The following is a 27,727-nucleotide window of genomic DNA, read 5'->3' on the forward strand; positions in this document are numbered from 1 at the left end:
GAGGTGGGAGGATCTCTTGAGACTGGGAGGTCGAGGCTGCAGTGAGCTGAGATTGTGCCACTGCACTCCAGCCTGGGTGACAGAGAAGACACTGTCTCAAAATAAATAGATGAATAAAATAATAAAATAAAATTCTGATCTCTTCCCAGTCTCAGTTACTTCTCTGGGCCCTGGTGTGTGCATGAGTTGTCTTCATAGGCGATCTCTTTTCCCTCCTCCTAAATTACCATTTCTTTTTCCATATTTACCACCTAGTCTCAGGTTCCAAAGAGCTCCAGCCTGGCCCTTCCTCAGCACTGTTTCCTTGAAAACCGAATGTCCTCCTGAATTTTTGATCAAACGAGTTTGGTTGACTTATTACTGCTTTCAATGACTCCAGATGCTCCCGGCAGTGTACACAAACACAGGGAAATGACTAAGGTAGAGTAAGGCTAACAGATTCGGTGGAGGCCTCGCCAACCTCCTTGCACGGGGATAGCCGCCCCGCGAAGCCCCGCCCCGCGAAGCCCCGCCCCGCGAAGCCCCGCCCCGCGAAGCCCCGCCCCGCGAAGCCCCGCCCCGCGAAGCCCCGCCCCGCGAAGCCCCGCCCCGCGAAGCCCCGCCCCGCGAAGCCCCGCCCCGCAAGCACGCGAGAGTCTGTCCAGAGCCAATCAGGGCCTGACCCTTCTCGCGGGCGCTGCTGGGATGCGCTGCCTCATAGGAGAGCGCGCGGGTTACCGGAGCCAGAGCTAGTCAGGGGCGACCGTCGCTACCGCGTCTCCCAGCCATTGGGGGAATCGTTTTCCCTGGGCATGTGGTTCCAGACCCCCACCAGTCCTCTAGACTCCAGGCCAATGAGTTGCTAAGGGACTTTCCTCTCTCAGCCTAGTACGTGCGGGAAGTCAAGCCATGGAAAAATGCCCAGTGCTGGACCCCCAGGGCTGGTAAGAAGGCACCCTGTGTGCTCCTTGTTTCCTGTCCTGCACCCGAGGTCCCTGTCACTAAGAAAACGAGACGCGCGATGAAGCCCAGGCTCTCTGTTCCCATTCCCAAACCCGCTTCTGACCTGTCCCCACCCCGTCCCGGTTCTCTCTCCCGTTCCTCTTCTAGATTTCATTCTTTTTTTCCTAACACTGGCACTCTCCCTCTCCCCAGCCTGGTCTGCCTCTCCCTCCCAAATAGAGGATGTAACTTTAGTAGAAACAAACGCCAAACCTGTTATATAGAGGCTTCTATCTTTGCTGCACAGAGGTTTTGAGTTGAGGATCGAAGCCTCTATATAACAGGTTTGGCGTTTGCTTCTCATACAGCTGCACTGAGGCATAGAAAGAAATAACCCTTCACAAGTGAGGGCAAAACCTAAACTTCTCACTAGAGCCCTTGAGGCCCTGCAAGTTCTGGTCCTTCAGGAGCTCACGCCTCAGTCAGCTCCAGTCACAGCAGCCTGCTCTGGGTTCCTGAACTCAGCAAACCTCTCTCGTGTCAGAGCCGTGGATCCACTGCTCCCTCTGTCTAGCCAGCTCCTACAAATCCGGTAGGTCACAAGGAAGTGTCACTTTTTCTGAGAGGCCTTCTCTGACTCTGTAATCCAACCTAGGTTCCTCTCCTGCACTTTCTCATAGTATTCTGTCCTTTTTTCTTTCTAGCACTTATCAACATTTTAAACTATAAATTTGTCTGCATTTCTTCATTATCTGTCTATGTAGATCATGACTCCAAGGAGGGAGGGCCAGTGTCTTCCTTCTTTCCCTCATCATCTGGCACATCTGATATTTCTGTGAAATGTGAACTGCCTATAAAGAGGTGCTTATGCATGTGGGGACTAACATAAATGTCCACCCTGAGTATAAGATGACCATCTAGCTGGTGCTGAGGATCACCATATTTACTCACAAATACTGCCCCAGGGGAGAGATGACCTTTCCACCTGCTGAAAACTACTAGCATCTGGCTAGAAGGGAGGTTGTCATCCATTCTGAGAGGAACAATACACAGCTGTGGTCCATTCTAATGCCAGAATCCCTTTCCCATTCCTTGCTTGCCCGCCTTTCAATCTGGCCAAGAAATATTGCAATAACCTCCTATCACCTTTACCTCCAGCCTTACCCCTTTTAAATATATCACATATGGGGTCAGGGTAGGAGAATGATGTTTCTGTATATATCTGGTCACTCCTTGCTTGTTTCAAACCTTACGACAGCTTATAATTAATTAAATCATTTGACAAACATTCTTGAGACCTTATTGTATTTTAGGTATCATTCTAGGTGCTGCTGATAAAAGTAGAAAGCAAGGCAGACAAAATCCCTGTTCTCTTAGAACTTACATTCTCAGGGAGTCAGGATAAGATCCTACAAGATAAAGCTCCAAACCTCCAATGAATCTTGGCATTCAGGGCCCATTGTCATGTTTTTTCTCACCTGCCATCTCTAAACAGTACTTTTCACCCACTCTCCACCCAGATATGGGTCATGTGATGTTCAAGGGTGGGGGAATGAAAGATCTTGCCCAAAGATAGACAGCCACCAAGCGCTGAAGTTGAGATTCTATCCAGATATGATGGATTCAAAGCCTGGTGCTTTTGTAGGTGTATCTCAGGTACTGGGCACACAGGAGGGGCTCAAAAGCAACTTGCTGATGGACTTGATTCATACTGACACAGGTATTTTTCCTTCTTTTGACACCTTCCCAGGGTGGAGCAGATTTCTTCTGGTTTAGCCAAACAACAAATTATAAAGTTTGCCTTCAGAGGTTCTAATACTAGGTCTAAGAGTAACCCCCTATTCAATGGAGAATGAGTGTGAGGGATGTGTGGGAACTGAGAGGGCTTTGTGAGCTGAGGAGAGTCCAGGGGGCTCCAGGTTTATTATAGCCTCCATGGTTTCTGTGGGCTCTATAAATTTTGCAGGCTTTTGTAATTCCAGGGATAATGGTGACTCCAGGTCTGATGCACATTCCACAGGCTTAGCTGGCTCGTTTATCTTGCTTTTCCTGAAAGCGAGATGCAAAATAGGACAAAGAAAGAAGAATGTGGGAACAGGTCTAGAGGTGAGGTATCCAAATCTTTAAAAGACACCCCTTGTGCACAGAATTAAGGGAACATGGAGTGAGCACTGGCTTAGCCCTTCTTCACAACCCCATGGTTGGAGCCTGCAACTGGTCTTCTCCTTCTGGTCCCTCTTGGTGCATCCTCAGTACCAATAACACTGACTATTCCTCAGACTCCTCAGGGAATCCTGCCTGACTTCCTCATGCAGGTTTGGTCCCTCTGTCTTCTGCCCCACCGTAACTCCCTGGCTCAGCATTCCCTACTGTGAAGGTGCCTTCTCAACCAGTCTGGTTGCTCTCTGAGGACAAGGCCTAGGTTTGACCCATTTCTGAGGTCCCAGCACAAAGATTAGGAGATACTGCAGGAAATATTGGTGAAATTTAACAGATGGTTTACCCACAGAAGACATTAACTTTTCATGCAGGGTGTTAGGAGGGCAGCAGGGCAATTCTGATTCTGGAGAATCATAAATGGTAAATAACAGTGAGGCCTAGCAACCTTCGGCATTGTATCTTTCAAGCCCTGCTGAGGATGTGGGGTACAGGGTGAATGAAGGAGTAACCTGGGCTTGGTCTGATCTCTAACCACTTCAGGCTGACTTGGGCCTGTGGCATCTACACCAAGCTGACTGCGGCTGGCCGTACCCTCAGAGACCAGATCCTTTGGTTTCCACTCCAATGCTACAACTGCTATTAGGATTTTCCCAACTGCTTTTTCAGTGGGGATTCAATGTATCCCTGTGTGTGTGTGTGTGTGTGTGTGTGTAAATTGATTTTAATTGCCCTTTTAATTGTTTCTCTTAATTTTCATCCTTCTCCTCTCTGGGCCTTTGCTTCCTATTTATAAAATGATCTGAAGGTGCACTCTGGCAAGACTGAGGATGATAACACCTTCAAAACACTGCTCCTTTCCCTGTGGATCTTATCAGTATTCCCATAGACTAGATACCAGACACAATGTATACACACCAATATCCGGCTTTCAGAAAATGTGGTGACTATGGGTTTTCCTGATTCCTCAGGCTTCAGAGACGTCTTGAGTTCTTGGCTTGCTCTGACTTTAGAGCTCTTTTTTGCTTTGATTGCTGCAGGTTTCTTCGCCTGCTTCTTTCTGATATGTTTCACTCTCAGAAAATAAGCTTTGGATTGGTTCTGGCTTTCCATCTCCCTGAATCCCCAAATGGGCTCTATCTTGACCAGAACTACTGATTTAGTGCCTCAACAACAGTACCAGCTTGCTGTATGACCCAGGGCAAGCGACACATCCTCTCTGGGAATTAGTTTCACACCTTGAATAATGGGGATACCCTGCTTATTAGGCTGTGGGGCTCAGATGAGGTCAGCTATGAAAGGGCCTTGCAACTGGTGGAGAGATTATTACTGGTCTTTAAGTCCAGTAATAGCTCTTCAGTTTGCCCTGAAAATAGCTCTTTGAAAATAGCTCCTCAGTTTGCCCTGCCACCTCACTCTTCATCTTTCTCTCCCCATAGCTGGCCATTCCCAAGTCCCACTTCTCTGGCTGCCCCTCATCACTTGCCCCAGATCAGACCCATATTTCCTGCTTAGTCCCCTGCACCAGCTTCCTCCCTGACCTCTGACCTTCTGGCTCTCGCTCTCTCTAATCTGTGTCCCACCCCAAGCTCAAGCTTTCCTCCACAGTTTAGCACTCTTCCATGGCTTGCAACTGAGGATTCAGTCCAAGCTGTCTGGACAGGCGCCCCTGCACGACTCTCTGGCCTGACTTCCTGCAACTCAGCCCTTCTCACTCCAGGCTTCTAGCTAATAAATGCAGCTAAGTTTTAATACTCTGTGAACCAACGCCAAGCATGTCTTTCTACCTCATTTTTAGCCATTACCCGGCACTGTCAGTGCACCTGACATTACACAAAAACACTGGAAATGCCTCAAGTATGCCCCTGGGCTTCTGCATACAAAGGGTGGGTATCCCTTATCTGAAATTTCTAAGATTTTGGAATATATCTTGGGTATATCATAAATGGTAAATAACAAAAGTATAAATAATAAGTATAAAATAAAACAAAAACAAAATTCATTTATGTTTCATATATACCTTAAACACATGGCCTAAAAGTAATTTTATCCAATATTTAAGATTATTTTGTGCATGAAATAAAGTTTATATACATTGAACTATCACATGAGGTCACTTGTGGCATTATGTCGGTGCCTCAAAAACTTTTGCATTTTGAGGCATTTTTGATTTTTGATTTTTGGATTAGAGTTACTCAACCTGTATTATATATATATACCCCTCCCCTCAAGAAGTATATATACACACACACACACACACACACACACATATACACAATTTTACTATACTTTAAGTTCTGGGGTACACGTGCAGAATGTGCAGGTTTGTTACATAGTTATATATATGCCACGGTGGTTTGATGCACCCATCAACCCATCATCTACGTTAGGTATATCTCCTAATGCTATCCCTCCTCTAAATCCCCACCCCTCAACAGGCCCCAGTGTGTGATGTTCCCCGTCCTGTGTCCATGTGTTTTCATTGTTCAACTCCTACTTATAAGAACATGCAGTGTTTGGTTTTCTGTTCTTGTGTTAGTTTGCTGAGAATGATGGTTTCTAGCTTCAACAATGTCCCTGCAAAGGACATGAAGGCATCCTTTTTTATGGCTGTATAGTATTCCATGGTGTATATGTGCCGCATTTTCTTTATCCAGTCTATTGATGGGCATTTGGGTTGGTTCCAAGTCTTCACTATTGTGAACAGTGCTGCAATAAACATACGTGTGCAAGTGCCTTTATAATAGAATGATTTATAATCCCTTGGGTATATACCCAGTAATGAGATTACCCTATGCTATTAATACTTTCCACCAAGCTAATGAGTACTTAGCCCTGCAGGCCCACCACAGACAGCACACCGGGGACTTGCTGCTGCCTCCTCCAGGGCTGCCAAGCCCCTCCTTGGCTTTCTCCTTTATAAAATGTACTGGAAGTGTCTGTTTTATGATATAGATTTATGGCTCTGTCAATACAGAGCCATCGTCCTGATGGCCCTGGATTGTGGTGACTGTGTTTGGTGCCTCTTTCCTTCTTTAGACTCTAAGCTTCTTGAGGGGAGGGGTCCTGTCTTTGCTCTCTCTGAGCCAGGGCTGCAGCCAGGGCCTGCCGAGTAGTAGGCTCGCTAGTGAATTTTAACTCTAGTACTCACATGAGAGGGAGGAGGCAGAGGAAGAGCAGTGCAATTATAATTCCGCATAGATAGCACCCTGGATCAGCCCTTTCATGAAGGCCTGGGAAATCAAAGAACTCTTTCCTGGAAGCAGAGAGCATGTGAGAAGTTTGGCATCGGAACCAAAACTCTGCTCCATTCTCTAGCCCAGTGCCTGTCCCCATCCCCCTTATTGTCCTTACCCAGTCACCGAGCCCCCTCTACCCTCACTTGACGTCAGTAGGATGCTCAAAGCGTGGGTTCCGTTTTGGTTCTTCCCCTCACAGAGAAGTCTCATGCCGATTTCCGGCTTTTCAGTTAGGCTGATGGTGCTGTTAGCCCAGGGGCCAAGCATGGTGGAAGTCACTGGGAGGCTGCCATCCATGCCATCCACACCCACAGGGACTCCTCCCATCCACCACTGCACAGAGGGTGCGGGGATCCCATGGAAGGAACAGCTGCACTGCTGTGTCTTCTCCAAGGAGCAAGAGGAGTTGAGCAGCCTAGTAGGTACTGTGGGGAGGAAGAGTCAGGAGTCAGCAAGGATTCCTGGCTTCCCTCCTCCAGTTTCTCCAGGATGCAGCCTTCTCTTTATTTGCTATTCACAAGGAGCTTCAGAAGGACTTTCTGGAAGCCCACAGGATTCAGGCCTCACAGACAAGTTCCCCTCTATCCTCTCTCCTCATTTGGCCTGAACCTGATTGCTAGACCTTCTTGAGGGGTGGCAAGTAAATTTTCTGAGGATCTACATTGTCTGTGATCCCTCACCTACCCAGCAAGGCTAGATGTCCAAGCCAGAGCTCCTACTCTGCTTCTCTTCTTCCCACCCGCAACTTTCCCCTTAGGCTCTGTGATCAATTTCTCCATCCATCACTTACAGTCTGGATGCTGCTGGGCAAGTCACTTCCCTTATCATTGCTGTTTCCTAGCCTGGAAAATCAGGGTGTCGGCTGAACCTCTCATATTATCTTTGCTATAAGAATCAATGCCCTAAGATTTGTAGTGCACCCAGCTCAGTGCATAGTGAAGTATTAGCCATTCAGTAAACAGAACACCTTTCTCAATTTCCTTCTTCCCAGTCCCAAGTGGCCTTTGATGGAAGATTCAATGGAAGCCAAGAGTACTATGGCATCTTCTCATAAGAATGTTGGAAACAGCCTTGCTCTACACAGAATAGATAGGACATGTTGGCCATTTGATGAACATCAAGGATTAGGAAGGACATTCATCATTGTCTCCAATAATGAGAAATCCATCTTCAGGTTTACATGCACTTTTTCATTGAGGTTGTTTGAGGTTAATGGAAGAAAGGGGTAATTTTCCCCTAACCAGTAGCTCTTGATCTTGGTCTCTTCACCCGAGTCACTTGGGGTTGCTGCTGAGGAATGTGCGGGGACCCTGATGCACAGCCCCCTCTACGGCTATCCTCTGAACCTGTCTTTTCCATCTGGCAAAGTGTGCCCATGGAAACGCTAAGAGGCTTAACTTCAGGGCTTCCAGTAATGTCTGAAACAGCTATTAGTGCTCTCATGCCTTCATAGCACCCACACTCTCAATCCCTCTCCCTTGCCCAATTTGCTATTTGCTTCAGACACCCCAGCCCTGTCAAGATCTGGCACACAGAAGATGTCTAATTCACATTGGTTATTTGGTACTTATGCCTGTATGTCCTCTTTCTCCATGCCTCTGTAGCCCATCCTCTGCCCCATCAACACCCAGGCCCTGGAGTCTTGGCTTCCAAACACACCTCCAATGCTGCTTCCTACCTTACTTACCCAGCTGTAGCAGTGGAAGCATCATTTGCAGCAGCAACAGTTCTCAGGAACAGCAGAAGCTCTTTACTGTGCTGGCTTTGACATCAGAACCGTATTGCTCAGAAGGAGCGAGGTGATGGGCAACTGAAAGAGGATGTGGGGATAGGGAGAGCAGAAAGTATTCTTAGCCAAGATAGGGGCTTCTGTCTCCAGTCATTGTGAAGACCTGTTCACCTGGAGAAGCAGGAATTATATGAGATGAGATGCTCATGAGCATGGAGGGACAGGGAGGCAACTAAGATTTTCTGTGAAGCCCCAGTATCATGTCTCCTTTAGTCTTTGTTTTGTTCTTACACTGTTGCCCAGGCTAGAGTGCAGTGGCTTGATCTTGGCTCACTGCAACCTCCATCTCCCAGGTTCAAGCGACTCTTCTGTCTTAGCCTCCTGAGTAGCTGGAATTACAGGTATGCACCACCATGGCCAACTAATTTTTCTATTTTTAGTAGAGATGGAGTTTCACCATGTTGGCCAGGCTAGTCTCAAACACCTGACCCACCTTGGCCTCCTAAAGTGCTGAGATTGCAGGCATGAGCCACCATGCCCAGTTTGTTTTTGTTTTTGAGACAGGGTCTTTCTCCTTCTCTCCCTCTCTCACTCTCTCTCTCTCTGTCTCTCTCTGTCTCTCTCTGTCACCCAGTCTGGAGTGCAGTGGTGTGATCACTTAATATAGAAAAGTGTTGACATCCTCTTAGGAAAAATATGATAATGCTTAGTTTGGTGAGAAGTACAAAACAACATCTCCCCCCCAAAGTATAATTGTTTTGCCATAAAATTTGAAATGAATGCTCAAAGTAATATTATATAGCATGGCACAATGTTCCCTTTTATATTCCATGCAGATATTTATTTAATAAATTTGTTCTCAGTAAACTATTAAAAAAAGAGATAGTGTGAGATCCTGTCTCAAAAAAATGGCCAATTCCAATTCCTACTGGATATTGTGACTTAAAAATCCATAGTAATTCCAGCCTGGGCAACATGAATACAAAAATTATCTGGGTGTGGTGGTGTGCACCTGTAGTTCCAGCTACTTGAAAGATTAAGGTGGGAGGATCACTTGAGGTGGGGAGGTTGAGGCTGCAGTGAGCCGTGATCACACCACTGCACCGTAGCTTGGGCAACAGAGTACGACTCTATCTCGAAATAATTAAGTAAATAAATAAAATACATACATACATACATACATACATAGTAATTCCGAGAGTATGGTATTGACATGAGGATAAATAAAAATATCAATGAGACAGGCTATCTGGTTGAGAAAAATACCTATACAGACATGGTCACTTGATTTAGGATAAATATGGCACTGCATAGGAGTTGTGAAAGGACTGTCTTTTGAAAAAGTTGTGTCAGAATAACTGGTTAGCCATACAGCAAAAAGAAATAAGACCCCTACCTCATGCCTTACATAAAATAACTTCTAGGGACAATGGGAAAGTCTTTAAACTTTTTCTAGAACAGTGCTGTGTGAAGAAATGTAATGTAAGCTATAAATGTGGACTACATGTATAATTTCAAATTTTCTAGTAGCCACATTGAAAAAGAAGACATGGTTAAAATTAAGTTTAATGATATTTCATTTAACCTAGTGAAAGAAACCTAGGTTACTCACTAGGTTATTTATATTGAACCTAACTCAATATTTCAACATGCAATCAACACAAAATTAGTAAGATTTGTACATTCTTTACAAAGTCTTCAAAATCTTATATATATTTTACACTTACAGCACATTTCAATTCAGACTAGCTACAATATAAGGGCTCAATAGCCATATGTAGTTAGTAGCAACCAGATTGGTGAGCGAAATTCTTGAATACAACATAGGAGACTATCTTGGTAAGTTTTACATAGGCAAAGACTTCTTTAAAAGGACCAAAAAGCACTAGCTATGAGGACATACGGATAAATGGACTGCATTAGAATTAATTTCTGCATCAAAAGATACCATTAAGAGAGGATAAATGCAAGCTACGGGTCTGGAGAAGATACTTGCAACACATACAACATGCTTGCATCCAGAACAACAAAAAAAATGATCTTATAAGTCAACAAAAAGGCAGACAAATAGTAGACCTGAATAAGAAAGTCTGGAGCAGGGGCATCACAAAAGATTATGGCCAATGAACAATTTGAATGATGCTCAAACTTACTAGTCATCAGAGGAAACAAATTAGAACCATAATGAGATACCACTACACACAGTGACTAGATAGAAAGATTTATAATGCCACATGTGTAGAGGAAATGAAATTACAGAAACTCAAGCTACTGATGGGAATGAAGGTTAGTATAATGATTTTTAAAAAACTGTTTGACATTTTCTACTTAATTTGAACATGTGAACCCTATGCTCTGGCAATTTTACTCTCAGGTATACGCCCAACAGAAATTTATAAACTATGTACCAAAAGAAATACACAAAAATATTATTCATATTAACACTATTTCATAGATGTCTCAACACTCAAAACAATGAAGAGCAGTGAAATGGTTAAATAATTATCATATATTCATAAATGGAACTATATAGCAAACTGAATGAATGAATTATAGCAACCACGTGAATGAATCCCATACTGAATGAAAGAAGGCAGACACAAAATAATATGTTATAATTTCATTTGGAAATACTTCATAGTTCAAGATGAGGAAAAGTAATAAATGGTGTTAGAAATCAGGGTAGTGGTTGTCCTTAGCAAGGATAAACAGGGTAATGAATGGTGTAGTACATGAGTAGCATGTTTGGGTGTTGTTAATGTTCTCTTTCTTTTTTTTTTTTTTTTAAAGATGGGGTTTCACCATGTTGGTCAGACTGGTCTTGAACTCCCAACCTCAGGTGATCCACCCGCCTTGGCCTCCAAAGTGCTTGGATTACAGGCGTGAGCCACCGCGCCCAGTCATGTTCTCTTTCTTGACCTCAATGGTGGTTACACTGGTCTGCTCCCTTTGTGATAATTTGAGTTGTATACTTATGATCTGTATTAATACTTCTCTGTATAAAATTGTACTTTGATTTAAAAGCTTGTTTGAAAATAAAGGCAGAAAAAAACAGAAAGGATACCAAAGGGAATATAGAACAGTTGAGACAAATAGAAATCATGTACCTAGATGTTAGATTTAAACTCCAATACATCAGTGATTTCACCAAATACAAATGGCTTAAATTATCCCGTAATGGATCTAAGATCATCATATTGGAAAAAAGAAGAAAAGCCAAACTCTATGCTGTTTACAAAAGACACAAGCAAAGCATAAGTGTAAAGGACAATTAAACCAAATAATGAAAACTATATACCAAGCAAATACCAACTAAAGAACAAGTAGACATACCTACATTAACATCCCATAAAGTAGACTTTAAGCAAAAGGTACTACCAAAGATAGAATGGCATATCTCCTAATGATAAGATGACATTAACAGGAATAAAGTATATATTTAAAATTTGTGTTTGCCTACTAACATAGTTCAAAAATATATAAACCAAAAATCTACAAAAATAAAAAGAGAAACAGACATCCACAATAGTAGTGTGACATTTTAATCACTGTTCTCTCAGAAACTGATAGGACAAACAAACTATTGGGATATATAAAGATTTTAACAACTTGATCAGCAAATTTGACCAAAAATCTATAGAGAATCCTGCAGTCAATAACTGCAGAATACAATCTCTTTATAAGGACACAGAAAACATTTACAGAAATTGGCCACAGCTGGATCATAAGACATTTAAGTCTTAACAAAATTTCCATGAAAATATTTTAAATATCATTAATAACCAGGGAAATGCCTGTTAAAACCATGGGATACCAGTACATATCCAGCTGAATATTTTAAAAGACTGGCAATATATCAAGTCTTGGTGAGACTGTGGTACTCAACTTTCACACACTTTGGTGGAAATATAAATCAGGGCAACAAAGTTATTTATCAAAGTAAAAGATGCATGTACTCTATGACCCTCAATTCCACTCCCAGATACATACTTTATTGAAATATTTGTGCATATGTACACCAAAAAGCAAAGCAAAAATGTTTACAGTGGTATTATTTTAAAATAGTTACAAAGTTAAACTATTTTAAAATAATACCACTGTAAACATTTTTGCTTTGCATTTCCAAATGCCAGTAAACATAGAATTTTAAAACATGAGATACTACACAGCAACCAAAACCTATGAGCTAATGCTAGATGCAACAACATTCTTAAAAATAAAATATTTAATGAACAAAGCCAGACACAAATGAGTAATAATGTATGGTTGCATTTATTTAAAATATGAAAAATGGGCAAAATCAGGTGTTTATGAATACATGCACAAATAGTAAAAATCCTTTAAAAGTTGCCAAGAAATTTCCAGCATAAAAGTTAGGATCTTAATTGCCTTTGTGGGGAGGAAGGAGGTCTGCTTCTCTTCTTATATTATTTATAGGAGTATGAACAACTCTTTTGAGATACTGGCTATAGTGAATTCCATAAGGCTGTACCCTATATAGGCATCCTTTTAATAGTACAGTTTTCCATTGCCCATCTGCCTGCCCATATGGCCAGGCCATTGGCCACTGCCATGAATTGGTAAAAGCCCAAACAGAGAGGCAATTCAGCCAACTGAAGTGACTTGTTTTTACCTTCTTCAATCTGAGTGTCAGTCTTCCAAACAGGATGTTATTAATTTGCTTTGGAATTGCCATCCATAAATCAAACAGCTCTTAGTTGGTCAATCAAGAGCTATTAAAAGACATCATCATCCAAGTAATAGGATCTAGCAGCTCTTCAGTAGGGAAAAAGAGGCCACCTCTTCATAAATATAACGAATACCTCCTTGCATTTCCTTGGTAGCATTTTCCTGTAAAAACAATTTCCATTTTATTACGAGACTCTTTTGGGCATGACCTTCTTTACTACAGTGTTTTCCCAACATTACAAACACATCATGAGTATTTCAGGTGTCAGGATTATCATGTCCTTCAATGATGGGGCCGACTCAAAGCCGGATAGGCAGCTAGTTGCCTCTCAAATGGAAATTCTCTGGCAAAAAATCCCAGCATTCACCATTGAGTGGTGCTCACTGGCCTTAGCTCCAGTCTGCCTAAACCAACCAAACATTAAGTTTCTAACATGTTTTGTCCACCAGATACCCTGTACTGTTTCAAATTAACAATTAATGTGGGCTTAGGCAATCTTATTGGTTCCTATTTAGCATATTCAATTGATATTGGTTGAAAGGAAGATTTACATGCCTTCTGTTTTATAATAGTAGATAGAGGAGTTCTTCCCTAGTCGGACATAATATCCTTCCTCATAATACATTTAGGTAAATACATTCACATAATACATTTACACAACGTCTGTCCAAACAGTCCAATTTTCATCCGAAGTTTCACCTGAACCTCATCAACTTTGGCAATCCTATGTCTTTACAATCTAACTATAGATGCTATTAGAATTTCACCAACCTTTTTGGAATCGCAGTGTTCAGGGCTCCCACATGAGTCCCAGAAATAACTCTTAACATCCCCTATTTTACCACTAATGTGCATATGACTTTGGGTCATCAGTTGGAGGTCAGGCCAAGCAACCCAGGCCCTTTTGTCGTTTATCTTGATTAGATCACATGTTTGTCCACTCAGGAGATAGGAAGTCAGATTTCTCATTGTCATGTTTGCCTTCTGGCTTTTAAAATTCCTCCAAACTAGGGCAAATATAACAGACTTGACTGGGACCCTTCAATATTGGGGGACCAGTCTGGGTTCCCACTAGTCCACCTAATTTCTAACAGTGCTCCATTGGGACCTTTGTTTTGACTTCCTCAGTGTCCGCTTAACTCATCTCATTTCTTAATAACTGTTTAAAGATTTCCACCCTCTTGGAAATGTTCATCTTTTCTCACTCTCTGGTGAATCACTCTAATTTTCTTTGCCATCTGTCATTTCAGCTTAACTTTTCCCTTTAGCAGCAGCCCTGAGGCTAGCAGCTGTAGCTCAGGCTGGCCAGAGCCCAAGATTGGCCCAGCATCAGGATCTGCCTCAGTCACTTTCATTTTAGCAATTACAGATAAAAATAGTGGAAGGATTGTCTATTTCGTTTGTTTCCTTATGCATCCAGTGGGTCAAATCCTTGGGGGTTGGATCCATTTTATTGAAAAAGCAATGGTAACTTTTACCTCTGATAACTATTTGCAGAACAGCTGCATTTCTATACCCATGGGTGACCTCAGGACAATCCAGGAATCAAAGGCTTGTCATCTTGATTTCACATCCTTCCTCTTCTCAAACCATATGTTTCAGTGAGTCACGGTTGTTTTAATGAATCCCATTTCTGATAAAACCAAAAAGTTAGGGGAATAGTCCACAAGATGCCCTCATTTCTGACACCAACTTTAGATTTCAAGGATCCCTGATTATCCTCATTTCTCAAATCATTTGAAGGTTTTGAACCCCAAGACTACCCTAAGGTTTGGTAATTCACTAGAAGTACTCACGGAATTCACTGAAAGCTGTTATACTCTTGATTACTGTTAACTACAATTAAATGATAGAAATTAAAATCAGCCAAGGGAAGACACACAGGGCAGAGTCCAGAAGTTCCACACACAAAGCTTCCAGTTATCCTCTCCCTATGGAGTCATGGACAGCATAACTTAACTTTCTTAGTAATAATGTGTGACAATATGCATAGTACTGTCAACTACAGAAGCTCACCCAACCCTTATGTCCAGTGTTTTTACCGGGCCTCCATCATGTAACATGGTTGACTTCCCTCAAGGTGGATCTTAGTATCCAGCTCCTCCTGAAGTTGAGCTGATACCGCCTGATTCAAAGCCCCTATTCTAAATCATGTTGTTAGACTATCTGGTACGGTCCGCTTCCACTCTAAATCCCATTGTTAACATTAACTGGTGTGGCCAGCCATCACCCTAAATCACATTTTTAGAATATTCAGTGTGATGCAAGGTCCCTGAGCAAACAAAGACACCCCTATCAGGTATGACATTCTAAGAGCTAGAGAGTGTCTTCCAGAAGCCAGGGGCAAAGGCCAGACCTCTCCAGGCAAGGTTAAATTCCTTACTCCACCGAATAAAATGTCAAATTCAGAATAGCAGTTATCTCTATGTTTGAGAGTGGGAGATGTGTTCAGAAAAGGGAGTATACCAGGGGTAGTGGTTAGTTTTTTGTTTGTTTTTCTTCCTTCCTTCCTCCCTCCCTCCTTCCCTCCTTTCCTTCCTCTCTCTCTCCTTCTCTCCTCCTTTCTTTCCCCTCCCTCCCTCCCTCCCTCCTTTCTTTCCTCTCTCTCTCCTTCTCTCCTTCTTTCTTTCCCCTCCCTCCCTCCCTCCTTTCTTTCCTCTCTCTCTCCTTCTCTCCTTCTTTCTTTCCCCTCCCTCCCTCCCTCCCTCCCTCCCTCCCTCTCTCCCTCCCTTCCTTCCTTCCTTCCTTGTCTTTCTGTCTGTCTTTCTGTCTTTCTTTGACAGGGTCTTACTCTGTCACCCAGGCTGGATGGAGTGCAACAGAGCATTCACAGTTCACTGCACCCTCGACCTCCCAGGCTCAAGCAATCTTCCCACTTCAGCCTCCCAAGTAGCTGGGACTACAGGCATGCACCTCCATGCCTGACTAATTTTTTAATTTATGTAGAGATTGGATCTTGCTATGTTGCCCAGGCTGGTCTCAAACACCTAGGCTTGAGCAATCCTGCCACCTGGGGTTCACAAAATGCTGGGATTATAGGTGTGAGCCACTGTGCCCAGCCAGTGTTTTTAATATTATGCTGGTGGTGGATATATGCTCATTATATCATGTTTATACCTTTCTATATGTCTGAAATATTTCACAATATTTAACTGAAAACTGCATCATTTGTCATTTATGTAAAAGCTTTATATATATATATTTTATGTAAATATATATTTATATATTCATATATAATATACTCATAACTATACATACATGAATGAGTAAAAGATCTAGAATGATGTATAAGTTGATACCAGTGCTTACGTATGGTTAGACCAGTGATCAGAGATAAGAGGAATAGAATTTTCAGTTTTCTAAATTCTAGCTTTATTGAAGGTACAACCGACAAATAAAAATTGTATGTACTTAAGGTGTACAACATGATGTTTTGATGTATGTACTCACTGTGAAATGATTACCACAATCCAGTGAATTAACATAACCATCACTTCACAGTTACCATTTTTTTTGGTGGTGAGAACACAATATCTACTGTCATAAAATGTCAAGTATATAATACATTATTATTTGCAATAGTTACCATGGTGTACATTAAACCTCCAGAACTTATTCATCCTGCCTAACTGAAACTTTGTACCCCTTGACCAATATCTCATTTCCCTTAGCCCTCAGCCCTGGCAACCACCATTCTATACTTTGCTTTCATGCATTTGACTTTTTTAGATTCTACATATAAGTGAGATGATGTAGTATTTGTCTTTCTGTGTCTGACTTGCTTTATATAGCAAGCATAATGTCTTTCAGGCTTATTTATATTGTTGCAAATGGCAAGATGTCCTTTTTTTAAGGATGAATAACTTCCACCGTGTGTATGTGTACAATAAATCCTCACTTAACATCATCATTAGGTTCTTGGAAACTGCTACTTTAAGTGAAATGATGTATAATGAAACCAATTTTGCCATATATGAGAACATGTGAACTCTACACAGATAGTGGTCGTGGCTAGGAAATTATTTTTTTTCTCTTATAATTAGACAATGTTGAACAAAATGACCATATTTGAATGGTGTCTCTGTGTGTGTGTGTGTGTGTGTGTGTGTGTACATATATAATATTTTCTTTACTCTTTAATGGACACTTAGTTGATTCCACATCTTGGCTATTGTGAATAATGCTGCAATGAAACAGGAGTGCAGATATCTCTTAAAAATACTGAGTTCATTTCTGTGGGATATATACCTAGAAGTAGGATTGCTGAATCATATGGTAGTTCTATTTTTAATTTTTTAAGGATACTCCATACTGTTTTCCATAATGATTATAGCAATTTACATTTCCATCAACAGTGTACAAGGTTTACTTTTCCCCACATCCTCACCAACACTTACCTTTTGCCTTATTGATAACAGCCATCTAACAGGTTTAAGGTGACATCTGTGGTTTGAATTTGCATTTCTCTGATGATTAGTGATGTCAGGCATTTTTTCATATACCCGTTGGCCATTTTGGTATGTCTTCTTTAATGAAAGTCCTTTTCCATTTTTTAATTGGGTTATTTGATTTTTTTTTTTTTTTTTTTTTTTTTTTTTGCTATTGAGTTGTTTGAATTCCTTATATATTTTGGATATGAGCCCCTTATTAGAGGGATGCTTTTTGCAAATATTTTCTCGCATTCTGTAGGTTGTCTCTTCACTTTATTGATTGTTTCCTTTGCTGTGCACAAACTTTAGTTTGGTGTAATCTCATATGTCAATTTTCACTTTAGTTGCCTGTGTTTTTGCAGTCATATCCAAAAAATTATTTCACAAACCAATAATTTTTGTTGTATATTATATCGGAATGTACAGAAGTTTTCCCTTATGTTTTCTTTTAGTAGTTTTACAATCTCAGGTCTTATAATTAAGTCTTTTTTTTTTTCTTGAGACAGAGTCCCACTCTGTTGCCCAGGCTGGAGTGCAGTGGCATGATCTCGGCTCACTGCAACCTCCACCTCCCAGGTTCAAGCGATTCTCATGCCTCAGCCTCCCAAGTAGCTGGGATTACAGGCACCCACCACCATGCCTGGCTAATTTTTGTATTTCTAGTAGAAACGGGGTTTCACCATATTGGCCAGGCTGGTCTCGAACTCCTGACCTCAAGTGATCCCCCGGCCTCGGCCTCCCAAAGTGCTGGGATTACAGACGTGAGCCACTGCACCCGGCCTATTTTCTTTGACCATGGCGTCTCTCAATTTTCCTTCTGTCTCTTGTTCCAAATGGCTTCAGCATATTCTCTGTCCTCAGCACACTTCCATCTGTGTATTTCCTTAGCAGGGTATGTGGGATGCAAAGGTGTTGAGCTTTCTAAGGTAAGCGCTGACTTAGGAATGACTGACCTATTTATGCTAAGGAAAAAATTGCTTTTCTAGGGAAAGCCAGGATGACTAACAATGAAACAGATTGACACATGGGATAACTGTGTGATTACTGACTGAGTGCTTTGCAGGGGTTGTTAACTTTCCAAGAAACCGACTTAGCGGGAGCCTAATTTACCAATGAACAGGGCAGGCTACGAAGGGAGTGGATTCTCTGATGAACTGATTTCCACGGGGAAAGGGCACTGACCTGATCGTGAACCGACGGGCCACTTGGTTACCTTGTTGGTAGACAGATGACGCCCCGGTTGCCCTCGGGCTGACCAGGTGACTGACGTGGCGGAGGCTGAGGAACCCGGCCCGGGCTCCTGGCAAATTCCCTGACTGTGCTTACTCTCATCGTCTGACGGATCCAGATTTGGCCTCTGCCTGACCAAAGGGTTTGCAGGGGCCTCCCTAACCCGAAAGCCGCCCTGGTGGCCTGACTGACCTGTGGCTGCCCCACGGCCCAAGAATCCGCTGACTGACTCTAACTGAAAGCCAAGTTAGTGCAGTTTCAATGAAGGAACCCAACAACCGCCAACAACTGCCAGGGACCCAACAACCGCCAATAAACTGCCAGGGACCCAACAACCGCCAACAACCGATAGAACCCAACAACTGCCAGGGACACAGGTCTTGTGTGCCACAACAGGCCAGGCAAGGTCTTGTGAGGATAGGTCTCCTCAGTCGGCTGCACAGGGAAATGGGCATGAGGGGCGTGACAGCTGCCACAGGACTTGCTAGCTCGCATCGTCAGGTGAGTGCCTCTACCCCACAGCCAATGAGCGGCTGCATGGGCTTATTTTACAGCCAATCAGAGGCTGCATGGGCTTATTTTACAGCCAATCAACAACGCAGAAGGAGCATTGCGTCCATAAGCACGTGCCCCTGCAGTGCCAGGGTAGTTTGGAGGCAGTTTTCTCAGCAAGGCCTCTCTGGCCCATGCTGATGAAACCATTCTCCTCTCCAACCCTGGGGATTCCGTTCCTCTTGTTTTACCGTTTATTTTTTCTCACACTTTATCCATTACACACTTTCTTACTCATTACACTTTCAAAATATCAGAGGTGTTTTAGCCAGAGCAACTCCATCTGGAATAGGAGCTGGGTAAAATGAGGCTGAGACCTATTGGGCTGCATTCTCAGAGGGTTAAGGCATTCTAAGTTACAGGATGAGAAAGATGGTGGGCACAGATATAGGTCATAAAGACTTTGCTGATAAAACAGGTTGCAGTAAAGAAGCCGGCCAAGGCTGGGCATGGTGTAATCCCAGCACTTTGGAGGCCAAGGTGGGTGAATCACCTGAGTTCAGGAGTTCAAGACCAGCTTGGCCAACATGGTGAAACCTCGTCTCTACTAAAAATACAAAAATGAGCTGGGCATGGTGGTGGGTGGCTGTAATCCCAGCTACTTGGGAGGTTGAGGCAGGGGAATTGCTTGAACACGGGAGGTGGAGGTTGCAGTGAGCCGAGATTGAGCCACTGCACTCCAGCCTGGGTGACAGAGCAAGACTCCGTCTCAAAAGAAAAAATAAATAAATAAATAAATAACTAAGCCAGCCAAACCCACCAAAACCAAGATGACAAGGAGAGTGACCTCTGGTGGTCCTCACTGCTACACTCCCACCAGCACCATGACAGTTTACAAATGCCATGGCAACATCAAGAAGTTATCTTATATGGTCTAAAAAGGGGAGGCATGAATAATCCACCCTTTGTTTAGCATGTCACCAAGAAATAACAGTAAAAATGGGCAACCAGCAGCCCTCAGCGCTGCTCTGTCTATGGAGTAGTCATTCTTTTATTCTTTGACTTTCTTGATAAACTTGATTTCACTTTACTCTACCGAATCGCCCTGAATTCTTTCTTGTGTGAGAACCAAGAACCCTCTCTTGGAGTCCGATTGGAACACCTTTCCTGTAACAAAAACACTCTTTGCTAAGTATCATTTGCTAATGATATTTTTGTTTATGGTTTGACTGTTCCACTAGAATAGAAGCTCAGTTTTTTTGTTTTGTCTTATGGCACATAGAAGGCCTCCACTCCCTATTAAAACAGTCTTCACCTCCCTCTTGCAGTAGTTCCCCTTTCACTACTGCAAAGGTTCTTCTCCTTTTATTGCAATAATCTTGCTTATTTAAGTGCAGACTTTTTTTTTATGTGACAGATAGAAGGACGATGCTCACCCTCCGGGGACTTGCTGCATGGCCCTTGCAGACCAGGCCCCAGACAGACTTCCCAAGAAGAGACCTGACTTTGCTCCCTTTTCCCCAGCTGTGGCAGACTGACTGCTGTCACTCAAACATCTGCCAGGGCCTCTTCTACCTCCTTGCTTTGTAATTGATATTACCAGCACTTACACTGCTTTCCTCTCTTCTCTGCTTGGCTGTCTCTGGCTTTCCCTTCAAGTTGCAGTTAGAAAGGAGCTTCCTCTGAGCAGCCTTTTCTAACTTCTTTTGCATCCCTGAAAGCTCTTGCCCTTGGGTCCCCAGACCCTAGGCTATAATTATCCTCATAATTCATGTCGTTTGCCATCCTTATAGGAACCTTATCATACTGTGTTTTAATAAATTACCTCTTTCTGTCCCTTTCCCAAACCCTACCCCATGAACTTGAGCTCTCCCAATTGCTAAAATAACTAATTGGGAAGCCATTAGGCTGAGATGGTTCCAGACCCTTTGTTTCCAAGTAAGGAAATTGAAACCCAACTCAAAGTGAATGGTCATATCCTAGAAAAATGAAACTTAGGCTTTAACCAATTGGAAACGGCCTACTAACCTCTAAGTAGAGACTTTACCAATCAGAAACCACCAGTTGGCCTCTAATTAAAAACTTTAAGGCTACTGTTTCCCTTTAACCAAATCAAACTATTTTCTTTGTTTTGATTTCAGGGACATCTTTCTTATAAAAGTTTTCCTTGTGTGACCACTGGATGGTCTGGCACTTCCGGATTTCAGATTCATGAATATCAGCTCAGATAAACTCTTTAAAATTTTAATGTGCCTGAGTTTATCTCTTCATATGAGCCAGGCACTGTATCTTCTTCCTCTTGATGTTCCTGGGGGTGTTGAAGAGGCTAGGTTGCTTGGGGTATAAAGCTGGAGTTCCATTGGCACATGCTAGGAAAATTTAGGACACAGAAACACACAAGGAGTTTAGGAACGGAGGTTTAGCGGGAAGAAGAGAAGAGAAAGAGAAACTGCTTCCTCTATAGAGGAAGGGGTCTTGGAATGGAAAAAAAGACCACCTGGTGGTGAATTTGCAAATGTTATAGTCCAGTTTGAGGAGGTGGTGTCTGATTGACATAGGGCTCATAGATTGGTTCCATCAAGTATGACTTTTTTGTTGTTTTTTTTTTGAGATGGAGTCTTGCTCTGTCTCCCAGACTGGAGTGCAGTGGTGCAATCTCAGCTTACTGCAGCCTCTGCCTCCTGAGCTGAAGTGATTCTCCTGCCTCAGCCTCCTAAGTAGCTGGGATGCAGGTGCCTACCACTACGCCCAGCTAATTTTTGTGTTTTTAGTAGAGACAGGGTTTCACTATGTTGGCCAGGCTGGTTTTGAATCCTGGCCTCAAATGATCCTCTTATCTCGGCCTCCCAAAGTGCTGGCATTACAGGCATGAGCCACTGCCCCCTGCCTCAATCAGATGTGATATTTACAGAGCGCACAAGGAAGTCTGGTCATCCCACCCTAATCTTATGCAAATAGGCTTTCCAGTTGATTTTGCAGTCTTGCCTGCTCCTTACAGCACACATGGCTGGCAGAGAAGGGAAGGTGGAGCTGCCATCTTGAAAATGTCTAGTCCTTAGCTCCTGGTGGCATTCGCCCATGCAAGCTCCCAGCTTGCAGGCTGCTCTTTGTTAGAAAATGATTTGGGGCTGCTTTTCATTAAAAAAGAAAAGCCTTACCAAGGACTCCCATGCCCTTGTTCTGGTCCTAAGTAATTTCTTCTTAATTCCCTGTATCAATGTGGCATATAGTAGGCATGCAGGAAAAGTTTGGAAAACAAAGAAATTAGAAAGAAGCTAGGGATTTCTCAGGACCTTCTTCATAAATGTGATAAAAAGACACTGAAATGCACTAAATTGTTTGAAATTGGGCAACATAGTGGTTTTTGTGGTTGATCTTGAAAAGAAGAATGAGAGAAAGTTCATTTTGTTCAAGTATCTATCTATGTGAACACAGAGGAGGAAGGCTCTAATTTAATGTCTCTCAATTAGGTGCTTTTTTACACCCTGATAGACATCTGGCAATGTCTGGAGTCCTTCTTGGTTGTCGAAACTGGGCTAAGGGAGCTACTGACCTCTTGTGTGTACAATCTAGAGTTGCCGCTCAACACCTCACAATGTACCCTTGTTCCTGGACCAAACCAAGGGCCAGGCTACTTATTCTCTTGGCCCAATAACGAGATGCAGGTGAACTGGGAGAGAAGGGAGTTTATTTCTGTAAACAGGCACAGGGAGAAGGCTTGGAAAAGATTGCCAGACCAACTCAAAATTACAAAGTTTTCCAGAGTTTATGTACCTTCTGAGCTATTTGTCTACATGTAAGTGCGCAGTAATCTAAAGATGTAATCAATTAACTTCTTCCAATCTACAAATGACAGTCCTGAAGACCTTCCTCTGGAGCCTCAGTAAATTTACTTAATCCAAATGGGTCCAGGTGCTGGGGTGATTACCCTTATCTTATCTCTTGTTAAATCATGGAGGTTTGGGGAGTTTCTTCAGACCCCCAATAAAACTTGTTTAATCCTAAACAGGTCCTGTTAAGAATTCCTTCGTTATCTTGTCATGCTCAAGACCCAGGAAAGGCCTGGGCAGAGCTCTTGGTGGGCTTTTGTTACATTCCAGCCTTTGTAGAGGGCACTGGCTCTGTCAGCTTGTAATATTTAATTTAATTACTCAGTGCTGAGACAGTTGTTATGGAGGCCTGCCTGTGCAGCCGTTAGGGAGACCTGGCCTGCTACACCCTCCCCCAACTGCCACCATCAAAGAATTATCCAGCCCAAATGCCAGCATATGAATAGTGTTGAGGTTGTTAGGAGGCCATACTGACTTGTCTCGCCGTGTGAAGCCCCATGGATCCCTTTTGCAGCAGGCTACTCTGGTTTGCACTCTCCTGTGAGTCAGCACCTAACTCTTTTGCAAGATAAAGTCTGACAGTATACCAGCATACCACCAGATGGTTGCAAGTTCCTGTTTCTCACTATGGTCTGGGAAAGAGAACAAAAGCCACTTATTCTTGATGTAGCTTCCCCAATCTCCAACCAATCAACACCAAAACCCAAGAAGCTGTGAGCTACAAATTTCTGCCTTGAGGGAGCTGGGAACTTCTCCAGTGTCCTGCATGTGCAGGTAGGCTCAAGGTTTAGATTATAGTGAACTTTTCCTCATTTTAACAGTAGAAATCACATCCCTAGGTGGAGATTTTATATGCTAATGATACATACAATGGGTGTTAGAGCATGCAGATGCTGAGTGCATACTTTTCATGCTTGACCTCACCAGTATCTTATGAATATGTATGTACAGCTCCCATAAAAGGAATTCCCTTGAGACGGTAGGGGCTGTCTCTCCCTCCCTCTGCCTCTCAGGGTATACTTTCACTTTGCAGTAAACTTCTTCACCTACTCTTACTTTGGACTCACTCTCAAATTCTTTTGTGCTGCAAAGTCAAGAACCTGAACCAGCCCACCAACAACAGTTGATAAACTCTGCTCTAATCCATGCTGTGGGAAAGTACAGGGGCTGGGAGAGGGGAGAAGGTAGGGAATGCAGCTTGTCTGAGGCGGTGATGTTTGAGCCAGCTCTCAAAGAATGAGTGCATGCTGCAAAGAAGGAGGGCAGGAGACAATGTTGCAATGAGATAGAACCACATGAATGAAGCATGGAGAGGCACAGAGGGACATGTGATCTCTAGGATGTGGCTGAGGTGTGTGAGGGGTGGTGGCTGAGGGTGAGATTGTAGGAAGTTTTTCTTTTTTGAGACAAGGTCTCTCTCTGTCGCCCAGGCTGGAGTGCAGAGGTGGGATCTAGCTCACTATAACCATGAACACCTGGGATCAGGGGATCCTCGCACCTCAGCCTCCCAAGTAGCTGGGGCTATACAGGTGTGCCACCACACCTGTCTAATTGTTCTTTTTTTTTGTAGAAACAGGGTCTCTCTATGTTGCCCAGGCTGGTGTTAACTCCTGGCCTCAAGCAATCCTCCTGCCTCAGCCTCCCGAAGTGCTGGGATTACAGGCATGAGCCACTGTTCCTGACCTGGGAAAAGTCTTGAATAACTCTCTTTGGAATCAGAACATCATCTTGAGGCAAAGGGGCAGGCATGGGAGGATTTTTAGCAAGAGAGATACAGGGTTAGAGGTGAGTATTAGAAAGCTCCCATTACTGATGGTTTTGGTGATGGGCTGGGTGGGGTAAGACTGGAGCCCAGAGGCTGGGGAGGAGGCTTTTGCCATGGTCTGGGGAAAAGAGATCAAGATGGGACCTGGATCTGAGAGTAAGAGGAGGGGACAGGCCAGGAACTTGGTGACTTACAGGAATGGGTGAAGAGGGAAAAGGAGAAGTGAAACAAAACTCTGGCTGTGGAGACTTAAAACAGGCTTTATACTTCTTTGTTTTTTTTTTTTTTGACAGTCTCGCTCTGTCACCCAGGCTGGAGTGCAGTGGCATGATCTCAGCTCACTGCAACCTCTGTCTTGTGGGTTCAAGCGATTCTCCTGTCTCAGCCTTCCGAGTAGCTGGGATTACAGGTGCGTACCACACCCGGCTCATTTTTGTATTTTTAGTAGGGATGAGGTTTCACCACGTTAGCCAGGATGGTCTCAATCTCCTGACCTTGTGATCCACCTGCCTCGGCCTCCCAAAGTGCTGGGATTACAGGCGTGAGCCACCGCACCTGGCCCTATGCTTGTTTTTTGCTATCTTGCACATCAGTTTTTCCCTGTGACCACAGAGACACCCTTATACTCAGGATGCAAGTGGAAAGCCTGTTGCCACAATGATATAGCTGGAAACCTGCAGGTCATTCAGTGAATCTAATCATTACCTTGAAGAATTTGTCGGGTGGCTGAGTTCACTTTGACCAGCCTCCAAGAGCTGGGAGCTTGACATGCACCAGCCACTCCGTCAGGCAGTCTGCGTGCATTGATCCATTTAATCCTCAGGATGAACCAATGAACTAAGTGGTGCTATTATCCCCATTTAACAGATAAGCAAATGGAAGTAGCAAGAAGTTCAGTGGTGAGGCAGGTATTTAGATCCTGGAGGTCTGACTTCAAAGCTTAAATTATCATTATTTTTTATTGAAGTAAAATTCACATAACATTCAAAGAAGTTTAAAATGAACCATTTTAAAGTGAACAATTCAGTGGCATTTAGTACGCACACAGTGTTATGTAACCACAACCTCTATTTGGTTCTAAACATTTTCATTACCCCAAAAGGAAACCATGTACTCACTAAGCAGCTACTGCCCTCCTCGAAACCCCTGGCAACCATCAATCTACTTTCTGCCTCCAAAAATATATTTCCTATTCTAGACTTTTTATATCGATGGCATCATATGATATGTGATCTTTAGTGTCTGGCTTCTTTCACTTGGTGTGATGTTTTCCAAGTTCATCCGTGTTGTAGCATGTGTCCGTACTTCAGTCATTTTTTATGGCTGAATGATGTTGCATTGCAAGAATGTACCACATTTTGTTTATCCCTTCATTAGTTAATGGACATTTGGGTTGTTTCCAATTCTTGGCTACTGTGAAGGAAGTGAAAATTTTAATTGCTGCCTTCTACTGCCTTTGTTAAGACAGTTTTAACAGATTCTAGATCCTGGGAATATAGCTCTCACTTTATATTCCCATATATATTCTCATATATATATTCTCCTAAATATAAAAAATGCTTTACATTTAGGAGAGATGAATGGGAGCCTGTGGGATCCCAGAGGAAGGAGTTCCAGATTCTTCCCAGGGCAGCGCGAAGACGGAGGATGCTTCATGCTGGAGAAGACCTGGAGGAGGTGTAAACTTACCAGATTCAGGAAGTAGTTCAAACAGTGGCCACTTAGAGGAACAGGCAGAGAGTAGCCTAAATTGGGATCTGAGAGATTGGAGAAGGGGAGGAGGCCTGTTTCACAAGAAACCATGAGTGTAGGCCAGAAATTGTGCCTTGGTGGGAGGTTAGAACTACGCACAGTGGTGTGATGCTCTCCTTGCTCAATGAGATAGAATGAATACTTGTGTCCCCATATTCATATGTCGAAGCCTAATTGCCAATGTGATGGTATTTGAAGGTGGGGCCTTTGGGAGGTGATTAGGTCATGAGGGTGGAGCCTCATGAATGGGATTAGTGCCCATACAGAAGCAACCACAGAGATCTCCCTTCCCTGCCTTTCAGCCATGCGAGGACACAGCAAGAAGTCATTGTCTATGAATCAGAGAATGAGCCCTCATCAGACATGGAGTCTGCTGGTCCCTTGATCTTGGACTTTCTAGCCTCTAGAACTGTGAGAAATAAATTTCTATTGTTTATAAGCCACCCAGTTTATGGTAGTTGGTTGTAGCAACCCAAACAAACTAAGACACACAGGCCTTGAGTACCAGCTGCCATGACTGCAGATGGGAATCCTCACACCTCTGAATGGGAAACCTGGAAGACAACCTGGCTTAAGGAAAGATGAGTCCAATTTGGGGTGCATTAAAAGCATAGAGCCTGTGGGTCATTTGGGGAGAGATGTGCAGGAGAACATAGGAGATTAGAGCTTAGGAGAGAGGCCTGGGCTGGAAACGTAACTTGTGAGCCCTCAGCAGAGTCCAGCCTTGTAGTTCCCACCTGGGTTGAGTTCAGGTCATTTCAAAGATTTACTGAGTACACTTCATGTGCTGTGTCCAAAGCTGATCTGTAAAAATACGGGACTGGACATAGCAGAGTTCCTGACCTGGAGAAGCTTGGAGATCAGAACTAGATACTAAACAAGGATAATCTTATAAAAATATTAATGTAAATTTGATGAAAGAGTAACATTCCTATAGAAAAGGCAACACATCACAAGTGTTTTACTAAAAGGATTTTCATGGAGTGATGACATCTGAGCAACTAGTAGCCAGATCAACAAACAGATCCTGGGCTAGGTGCAGTGGCTCATGCCTGTAGTTCCAGCACTTTGGGAGGTGGAGGCAGGAGGATCATTTGAGCCCAGGAGTTCAAAACCAACCTGGTCAACATGGGGAGACCATGTCTCTACACATAATTTAAAAATTAGCCAAGCATGATGGTACATGCCTGTAGTCCCAGCTACTCTGGAGGCTGCTGTGAAAGGATGGCCTGAACCAATGAGGTCAAGGCCGCATTGAGTCATGATGGCACCACTGCATTCCAGCCTGGGTGACAGAGATTCTATCTCAAAAACAAAACAAAAACAAACAAACAAAAAACCCCAAAGAACAGATCCTTACCAGAACCTCCCAGAACTCCCTAATGCCCCCTTCTAATCATTACTATCCAGCACTCCTGACCTCTGCCCCACTGGTCACCAGTATCTGGACTTTGAACACCAAAGACTAGTTTTGCATGTTTCTAAACCTTAT

General features: G+C 43.2%; 1 protein-coding gene and 1 long non-coding RNA gene across 3 annotated transcripts; one reads left to right on the forward strand and one right to left on the reverse strand.

Annotated features, from left to right (window-relative positions):
* The first annotated feature begins 713 nt into the window (after positions 1–713).
* On the forward strand, positions 714–26,678 carry LOC105723672 (uncharacterized). Of its 2 annotated transcripts, none has more exons than XR_001108873.2 (4): positions 714–923; positions 24,289–24,503; positions 24,777–24,892; positions 26,055–26,678. It is a non-coding gene; the product is annotated as an uncharacterized LOC105723672 (long non-coding RNA). The 2 variants fall into 2 exon arrangements; XR_010344226.1 differs by lacking the exon at positions 714–923 and adding an exon at positions 23,019–23,492.
* SIGLECL1 (SIGLEC family like 1) lies at positions 2,944–8,026 on the reverse strand. Its single transcript, XM_012461816.3, is given in 6 exon segments — positions 2,944–2,970; positions 3,997–4,153; positions 6,230–6,275; positions 6,278–6,334; positions 6,461–6,742; positions 8,005–8,026. Coding segments are annotated over 6 exon segments (591 nt in total).
* Positions 26,679–27,727: the final 1,049 nt, after the last annotated feature.

This window comes from Aotus nancymaae, unplaced genomic scaffold (assembly GCF_030222135.1).
Source record: "Aotus nancymaae isolate 86718 unplaced genomic scaffold, 86718_ANA_hifiasm-v0.15.2.pri h1tg000028l, whole genome shotgun sequence".
Taxonomy (NCBI): Eukaryota; Metazoa; Chordata; class Mammalia; order Primates; family Aotidae; genus Aotus; species Aotus nancymaae.